The following is a 9152-nucleotide window of genomic DNA, read 5'->3' on the forward strand; positions in this document are numbered from 1 at the left end:
ATATATGTCATAAAAATATATAAAACTCATCAACCCATTAAATGATAGATAAAAACGTGCTTCCAGTCACTAAAAGTCCCACAGATGGCTGGCAGGACCGTAAAATGGTCCACAAGCACTCTGGGTAAGTTTGGCAGTTTCTTAAGAAGGTAAAACATACCCCTACCATACCATATGCCTCTGCCATTTTACCCCAAGGTATTTACCAATAGGAACAAAAAGTATCTATCCACATAAAAACCTGCATAGAAGTTTTCAGTGCAGCTCCATTTGCAATCATAAAAAAACTAGAAACAATTCAAATGTTCATTAGCAATACAGCTACACAACTAAACAACAACAACAACAACAATGGTGGCACAGTTATACAATGTAAGACCAGTCAGCAAGTATTCCGTAAAAGGAAGGTACTATTGATATACACAATAACATAGTTGAGGGATCTCCAAAACGTTCATGGAAAAACATGTATTATGAAAAAACTATACAGGGATTTTTTTTTTAAACTGCACCCAAATAAACTGACACTAACTTGTTATAATATGCCTAAATAGAATCTAGTCTGAAGCACTAAAAGGCTAACACATCAGTTACACAAGAGTCCCTGTGAGAGCAACATGGATTCTGATAAAATCTAAGTTAAAGTAAAAAGCATTAAATTTATGGTGACACTTGGGTGGAAAAACTGGGAAATCATTGGTGCTTTACAAGAAACTTCTGAGGACAATGTGTCAAAGAAATTAGCAGTTTACAAATGAAAAATCTGTTTTAAGAAGGGATGAGAAGAAAGCCTGTAGTAGGCAGACCATCCACATCCATTTCTGAGGGAAAAAAATGATTTTTTGTGTGCCAGAATTGATTGGTACTGACAATAGCAGCAACAATAGCTAATACCATAGACAACTCAATTGGTTCAGTTTACAGAATTCTGACTGCAAAATTAAAGTTAAGCACACTTTGGCCCAATGGGTGCTAAAACTATGGCCAGATCAGCTGCAGAAAAAGCAGGGCTTTCAACAGAAATAAACAAGAGGAATTAAAAGCCTGAAGCATTTGTTGGAGAAATTCTAAGAGAAGATCAACACAGCTTTGCCAGTATGACCCTACAAACATGATCAAAGCGATGATTACCAAGAGGTAGAAGTGGTCCGGTCAACGCAAAAACAGATTGGTCATGAGGGTTGGTGGTTGATGAGTGGTTTGAACTGTTAAATATAGAGCTGATGGTTTGAAATGTAAGCGCCCCCGCCACCTAATTCACAATAAAAAAAAAAAGCAGACTAAGAGCAAAGGTCATGGCAACATTTGGGGGGAAATGTTCATGACATATTGCTTGTTGGCTTTCTGAAGGGTCAAAAAATGGTAACCTCAGCCTAATATGAAAGAGTCTTGAGAATGTCAGCTGAGCATCAGCAGAAAACACCCAGTAGAGCATCATCAGGAGTCCATCTCCACGACAATGCCCCTGTTGACGCCTCCCATCACAAGGGCAATTCTGCATGCGTTTTGATGGGAAATCATTAGGGATCCACCTTTCAGCTCTGATTGGGAACCTCTGACTTCTTTTTGTTTCCTAATAACAGAAGATACTACACGTGATTCCATTGATATAAAATTCTAGAAAACGTGAAATAATCTATAATGACAAAAAGCAGATTAGTTATTACCTAAGGATAGGGGTGGAGGCGGCAAAGGTAGATAATAAAGGGGCATTAGGCAATTTTTCAGGGTACTGGAAATTCTCATCTTGATTGTGATACTGCTTTCACAGGTATACACAGATGCCAAAACTGGTCAAAATTTACACTTTAAATATATGTAGTTTACCCTACTTCAGTAATATCTTAATAAGATTTTTTAAAAGTAAGTTTTAAGAAAATTCCAACAAAATGGTCCATAATCAAGAACTACAGCTACGGAATCAGCATCTTTAAATTTCCAGTTGACAATACAGAGGACGTCACAGACAATGTTCTTTGGTGGTCCTCACATGAGGACTGCTGACTACTAAACAGCAGTGCTACTGGTACTTCTCATTAAACAGGGTCAAGTTATCAGATCATCTAAAATCAGATCATCATCTCATTTTAACAACATTTTTTAGAGCAATTTTAGGTTTACAGAAAGTTCGGAACTTTCATATATATCTATATTGTATGTACATCTCCCTCTCTGCCCCTATGATGAACATACTGCATTCCTGTAGTGCATTTGTTACAAATGATGAACCAATAGCCACTGTTATCAAGTTGATTCTAACTCACAGTGGCCCTACAGAGTAGAACTGCCCTATTGGGGTTTCAAGGCTATAATACTTATGGATGTAGACTACATCATCTTTCTACCATGGAGCAGCTGGTGGGTTCAAACCCCTGACTTTTCTTTTAGTAGCTGAGAACTTAACTGCTCTCTCTATAAATCCAGGATTGTGCCAAATACAACACAAAAACAATGTATTGCTATAGCATTAATTTTGACTCCGTGACCCTGCAGGACAGAGTAGGACTGCTCCACAGGGTTTCCCAGGTTGAAAACGTCACGGAGGCAGACACCACATCTTCCTCCTGCATAGTAAGGGGTTGCGTTCAAGGCACAGGCTTTCTTTTAACAGTCAAGTTAGCATTCACTCTGTGTGGTACAGTCCCGTGGGTTTTGACAAATGCTAGTACCAACCATCAGGAGCCCCGGGGGTGCAGTGAATAAACTCTTGACTGCTAAACAGAAATTTTATATTAAATAAGTATTTACTGAGTGGCAACTTTTCAAGGAAAGTAATATATACTACTATTTGATCCTTTTAACAGTCTAATGAGGTTGGAAGTTTGAGTCCATTCAGCGGTGCCCCAGAAAAAAGGTCTGGGTTTTATTTTGAAAAGTCAGACACTGAGACCCTGTGGAGCACAGTCCTACTCTGACGCATAAGGGTTCGCCGGGAGTTGGTGTCAATTTGCGGGAAACTGATTTCATTCTTTTGTTTGAGGTTGTTGTAGACAGGAAAACAAAAGTACAAAGAGACTAAGTAATCTGCCCAAGGTAACATCACTAAAAATAGCAGAGCCAGGATTCAAAGCAAACCATTTAATTCCAAATCCAACAATATTTCATCAATATAGGAAATGAGAAATGAAGAACCAAAGATATCGAAGAACTCCTGTGCACTTCTTTGTTTTCCAGAAATAAGACCCATCAGACCTGCTTACTCCCATGGTAACACTGTCATAACTCAAAAAGTAAATTACCCAGAATAAAGAAGGGTAATAAGGTGAAAATTAAGAGGTTCCAGGGAAGAAGAAGGAAAGAAAGGATTTTCTGTCTATGAAACTGCTTAACTCTCTTGCATAGAGCACTTTTTAAGATTACACATCTTGGACTGTGTTTTGTTAACTTTATTTGCTTGGTTTAAAGTAAAAGAAAAAGTGGAAAGCAGAAGCTACATAGAACAACATCCATGAATGGAAACAGCAGCTTTCCTCCCTTCCACAAAACGCAGAGGTCAACAAGAGGGACTTCTGAAACCCCCGTCCAGCACAACTCTCCTACCTTCTCAGTGGAAAGGTTGGTCTCCGTGTCATGTTTCTTCTGGGTGAAAACAATGGTGAACACAGCGTGGGAACGGCTGCTGGTTTCATTCATGTTGGTAGCTGCCACTGTCCTAAATAAATATAAAGGTGACCATGTGACAATGGCATTCTTAGATCAAGGCCAAAATGAATAGTGGGCTCCACAGCTTATTCACAGGATCACACGCTTCTCACACAATTTATCTCCATACTACTTTATTTGTGAGCCTATCAAGTTCCTCTCCAACTCCAAAGGCAGCCCGGCACCCCATCTAAGTCACATTTCATACTCCAGCTCTCCTTTTAGGATCCACTGAAGCACTTAATTTCGATTCTTTATTAGATGCTCGTTATTTCCAAATCAATTACTATAACAGCCGTATATAGACATGACGACTACATAAAACTCTAAGAGTGAAACTTTGTACCAAAGTTGTAATGGGTTTCAGTAGAATATGGTTTTGATGAGGAGAAAGATATCTACCATAATGACGCTCTCAGCTCTGTAGTCAAAGGATCAGAGGCTTCCAAAATTAAAGCAACTGTCATAGTTATAAATGTGATCTCAACCCCTCGCAAGGGACAAAGGGCCTCTGATGGTTTCAAAGACCTCAATCACGAGTCTATTTCTACCATACCTGGCCTTGTTCCCAGCATCCATGAGGTCAGCAATGTCTGTATAGGAAGTGACCGCCAGCTTTGAAAGATCCTCCACATAAGGTCCAAGAAGTGGGTGTTCGCGGACCCGCAAATTACCCTTGTTTTTGGGATTCAACAAATCTCGTACCCTCTCACAGTAAATTTCCATGTAGCTCACCTAAAAAGAAATTATTAAAATAAATTAGAGAATATAGAAAAGGAAATTCCATATATCAGATATTCCTTTAAAACATTTTTTTAGCATTCTATAACTAGAGAGCAGTAACCTTGACCAATTAAAATGTCATAGTCCTAGTTCCTCTAATTCAACTAACAGTACGTACAGATGTCACACTACATAGGCTAGAGGCAAAGTCTTGACTTTGTCAGGGAAGTAAAATAAGTAAATAGTTATTCCTGGTACATAATGGTTGCTACTGTCTTGGGCAAAAAAATAAAATTTCTCATAGGAACTTGTCATTTATTAGTATGATTATAAAAATGCACATTATTGTCAGTCATTGGGGATTACACTGGATTTTCCTCAAGTTTTTGGAAATAAGACTTCCATGAGAGTTAAAGCCAAAAAACATCAGCATTCCAAACTCAGGAATATTGAAGAAATCAATGACTCTGATAAGACTGAAACATCTCCAATAGAAAGGAAGAGGGCTGATTAGCATGAAGATGATTTTGGCAAGACCTATTTAAGCTTTATTTGTGCCCAATCCAAGGAAAGGTGGCCCAATAGAATACTGAAATTTTCTAACAGTATAGTTAATATGTAAGAAAATCTTTGTTGAAGATAATCCAAAAGTAGTTATTAGCAGTATATGGACAAGATGCTGCCAGAAAGTCAAGCTGAATACAGAAGTGGATGTAGAATGAGTGATATTAAGTGGATTTTGAGTAAAAACAGAGAACACCAGAAAGATGATTAATTGTATGTTACTGACTATGCAAAGACATTCAGCTGTATAGGTAAAAAAAAAAAAACCTTGGATAACATGGCAAAAATGTGAATGCTGGAACATTTAGTTGTGTTCATTCAGACCAAGAGGCATTTGAGCAGATAAGAGAATACTACATGGTTTCAAATCAGAAAAGGCGTGTATCAGGGTTGTACCCTCTCACCATACTTGTTCAATTTGTATGCTAAGCAAATCATCTGAGAAATTGGACTAAATGAAGACTGCAGCATCAGGATTAAAGGCAGGCTCATTAAAAACCTGCCATACGTAAATGGTACAATCTTGCTTCCTGAAAGTTAAGAGGACTTGAAGTACTTATTCATGAAGATCAAAGACTACAGTGTAAATTACAACTCAATGTAAAAATAAAAGACAAAATCCTTACAACTGGACCAACAGCCAGCATCATGATAAATTGGAAAAAAGATTGAAACTGTCAAGGATTTAATTTTGCTTGGATTCACAATCAACACTCACGAAAGCAGCGGGGAAAAAATCCAATATTGCATTGGGCAAATTTGTTGCCCAAGATCTATTTAAAGTATTAAAAGAATAAAGATGCACTTTGAGGACTATGGTGAGTCTAACCCAAGCCATAATGATTTTTCATTGCCTCATGTCCATATGAAAGTTTGACAATGAGGAGAAGAACTGATACGTTGTCATTAGGGTGGTGGTAAAGAATACTGAAAGCTCAATGGCCGCTAGAGAACAAAGAGAGGGTCTTGGATGAAGTACGTGCAGCCAGAACAGTCGTCAGCAGCGAGGACCTGATCTCGGGATAAACGAGAGCATCAGCAGAAAGGAGAAGACCCTCAAGGAGTGATACAGTAACTGCGATCATGGCTCCAGCAAGACAATTCAGAGGACGGCCCAGGCCTGCGCAGCGCCTCCTTTCATTGTACATAAGGTCCCACCCAACAGCAACTCACAGCCGAGCCTTGGGGAGAAGGAGAAACCTAGGACAACAATTTTTCTTTGAATAAATCATGTTATTGGGGGCTCTTATAACAATCCATACATCAATTGTATCAAGTACATTTGTACATATATTGCCATCATCATTTTCAAAACATTTTCTTTCTACTTGAGCCCTAGATATAAGCTCCTCTTTTTTCCCTCCCTCCCCCCCACTCCCACCCTTGTGAACACTTGACAAATTATAAATTAATATTGTTTTCATATCTCACACTGTCTGTTGTCTCCCTTCACCCACATTTCTACTGTTCATCCTGGGGGGGGTGGGGGTGGAGTGGTGAGGGGGGGCAGGAGGCGGCGGTGGGGGGAGGTGTTATACGTCAATCATTGTGATCAGTTCCCCCTTTCTTCCCCCTACCCTCATGGTATCGCTACTCCCATTACTGTTCTGAAGGGTTTATCTGCCTAGGACAATCAATTTTGTTGGAATTTGTATTCTACCAGCAGGATCATTATTATCGTGGAGATAAACACTTTAGGATATCATTTAAAACTTGAAGTAATTAAACATTTAATTCATCTAACCATTCCCCTTCTAATACCATGCTAATTAATCTACCAACCAACAAACTGAATTCCAATATAGGTCTGCCCCACAGTAAGTAGTTGTTGATAGGTGCCATCTAGTCTGTTCCGACCAATAACAACCCTACACAGACCAAAACACTGCGCAGTCCTGCCCCATTTTTACAATTGTTCCTATGCCTAAGCCCATTGCTGCAGCCATTGTGTCAATCCGTCTCACTAAGGGCTTCCCTCTTTTTCACTGCCTCTCCACTTCAAGAAACAAGATGGGACTGGTTACTCCTGACAACATGTCCAAAGTATGTAAGACTACATCTTGCCAGCCTTGCTTCTAAGGGGCACTCTGGATGTACTTCTAAGATAAAGTTGTTTCAATATTCTCCTCAAATTAATTCTTAGGTCTTCTTTATTCGATGTCCATTTTCACTTGCATATGAAGTGGTTAAAAATAGGATGGCTTAAGTCAGGCACAACTTAGTCCTCAAAGTAACATCCTTGTTTTTCAACAATCTAAAGAGGTTTGCCATGCAGCAGATTTACCCAATGCAAAACACGTCTTTTGACATCCCGACTGCTGCTTCCATGAGCAATGATTTTGGATCCAAAAGTTTCAACCTTTCCTCTATTTATAATGATGTTATCTATTGATTCAGTTGTGAAAATTTCGGTCTTCTTGACATTGAGTTGTAATTCATACTGTAAGCTGCAATCTTTGATCTTCATCAGCAAGCGCTTCAGGTCCTCCTCAATTTCAGCGAGCAAGCTTGTGTTATCTGTATATCACAGGTTGCCTTCCTCCAATCCTGATACCACATGCTTCATCATCTAATCTAACTCCTCTGATTATCTGTTCAGCACACAGATCAGCTAAATATGGTGTGAGGATACAACCCTGACTCACATATTTTCTGATTTTAATCTATGCAGTATTTCCTTGTTCTGTTTGCACAAATACCTTTGCATAGTCAATACCATCTTTCTGGTAGTCTTTGCTTTGAGTAAAGATTCATCTGACATCAGCAATGATATCCCTTTATTCCATGTCCTCTTCCCTGTCAAAGTACTGCTGCAACTGTTGTCGGATGACCTTCAGCCAAATTTTACTTGCATGCGATATCAATGATACCATTAAATAACTCAAGCATTCTGTTGGGTCACCTTTCTTTAGAATGGGCAAAAATATGGACCTCTTCCAATCAGTTGGTCAAGGAGTTGCCTTCCAAATGTCCTGGCATAGAAGAGTAAGGGCTTCATCAGCTTGTTGAAACATTTCAACTGGTATTCCATCAATTCCTGGAACCTTGTCTTAGGCTAACGAATTCACCGCAGCATGAATTTCTTCCCTCAGTAACATTGGTTCTTACTCATATGCTACCTCCTGAAATGGTAGAATGTTGACTAGTTCTTTTTGGTACAGTAATTCTTTGTATTCTTTCCACTGTCTCTTGATGCCTTCTGTATCATTCAATATTTTGCCCACAGAATTTTTTAAAATTGCAACTTGAGTTGCATTTTTTCCTCGCATTCTTTAAGAAATGTTGAGTGAGTTCTTTCAGTTAGGTTTTCTAATTCTGTCTTTGCACATTTCATTATAATTCCTGGCTTTGTCCTCTTGAGCTGCCCTCTGAAGTTTTCTATTCAACTCTTTGACTTCATCCTTTCTTTCAATTGCTTTACCTACTCCATCACTAAAAGCAAATTTCAGAGTCTCTTTTGACATCCACTTTGATCTTTTCTGTTGTTTTGTTTTTTAATGCCTTTTTGCTCTCTTCATGAATCATGGTCTTCATGTTCTCCCACAACTCATCAGGTCCTCTGTCAGTAGTGTTCAATCTGTCAAATCTGTTCTTGAGATGTTTTGTAATTTCAAGTGGGATAGACTCAATGTCTTATTTTGGCTCTGATGGACCTGTTAAAATTTTCTTCCACTTCAACCTGAAATTACATATCATAGTCTGTTCCACAGTCAGCCCCTGGTCTGGTTTTAGCTAAGCCTCTCCATCATCTCTTCCCACCAATGTAAGCAATTTGAATTCTGTTTATTACATCTGGAGGAGTATAAGAAGCATTTTGTGTGAATGAAAAAAGGTATTTGCTATGAATAAGTCTTTGGTGTTACAAAATTCTATCATGCAATTCCCAGCTTCATTTCTAAAACCAAGACCATACATTCCAACTACTGTTCTTTCCTTTATTTCCAACTTTTGCATTTGAATCAACAATAACTATCAATGAGTCTTGATTGCATGTTTCATCAATTTCTGACTGAAGTTGTTGGTAGAATTCTCCAATTTCTTCATCACTGGTTTTGTGGTGTGCATAAAGTTGAATAGTTGTACAGTGAACCCTCGTTTATCGCGGTTAATCGGTTCTAGACCCTACCATGATAAATGAAATTCCGCGAAGTAGGATTCCTTATTTGTAAATCAAATATTTTCGTAGTTAGAGCATAGAGGACATGAAAAAACACCCTTTAGTC

At 38.6% G+C, this 9152-nt stretch overlaps 1 protein-coding gene across 9 annotated transcripts in view; it reads right to left on the bottom strand.

The window, feature by feature from the left end:
* The window catches only part of KIF1B (kinesin family member 1B), a 182222-nt gene that overhangs the window by 105335 nt on the left and 67735 nt on the right, over window positions 1-9152 (bottom strand). For all 9 annotated transcript variants that reach the window (XM_045298808.1, XM_045298805.1, XM_045298802.1 and 6 more), the window contains exons 6-7: window positions 4199-4377; window positions 3541-3652 (exon numbers count right to left, since the gene is read on the bottom strand). In XM_045298808.1, coding sequence (XP_045154743.1) covers window positions 3541-3652; window positions 4199-4377 — 291 coding nt within the window. The remainder of the gene's footprint in view (window positions 1-3540; window positions 3653-4198; window positions 4378-9152) is intronic.

This window comes from Echinops telfairi, unplaced genomic scaffold, assembly GCF_000313985.2.
Source record: "Echinops telfairi isolate 266 unplaced genomic scaffold, ASM31398v2 ScPeMD7_7457;HRSCAF=8495, whole genome shotgun sequence".
NCBI lineage: Eukaryota > Metazoa > Chordata > Mammalia > Afrosoricida > Tenrecidae > Echinops > Echinops telfairi.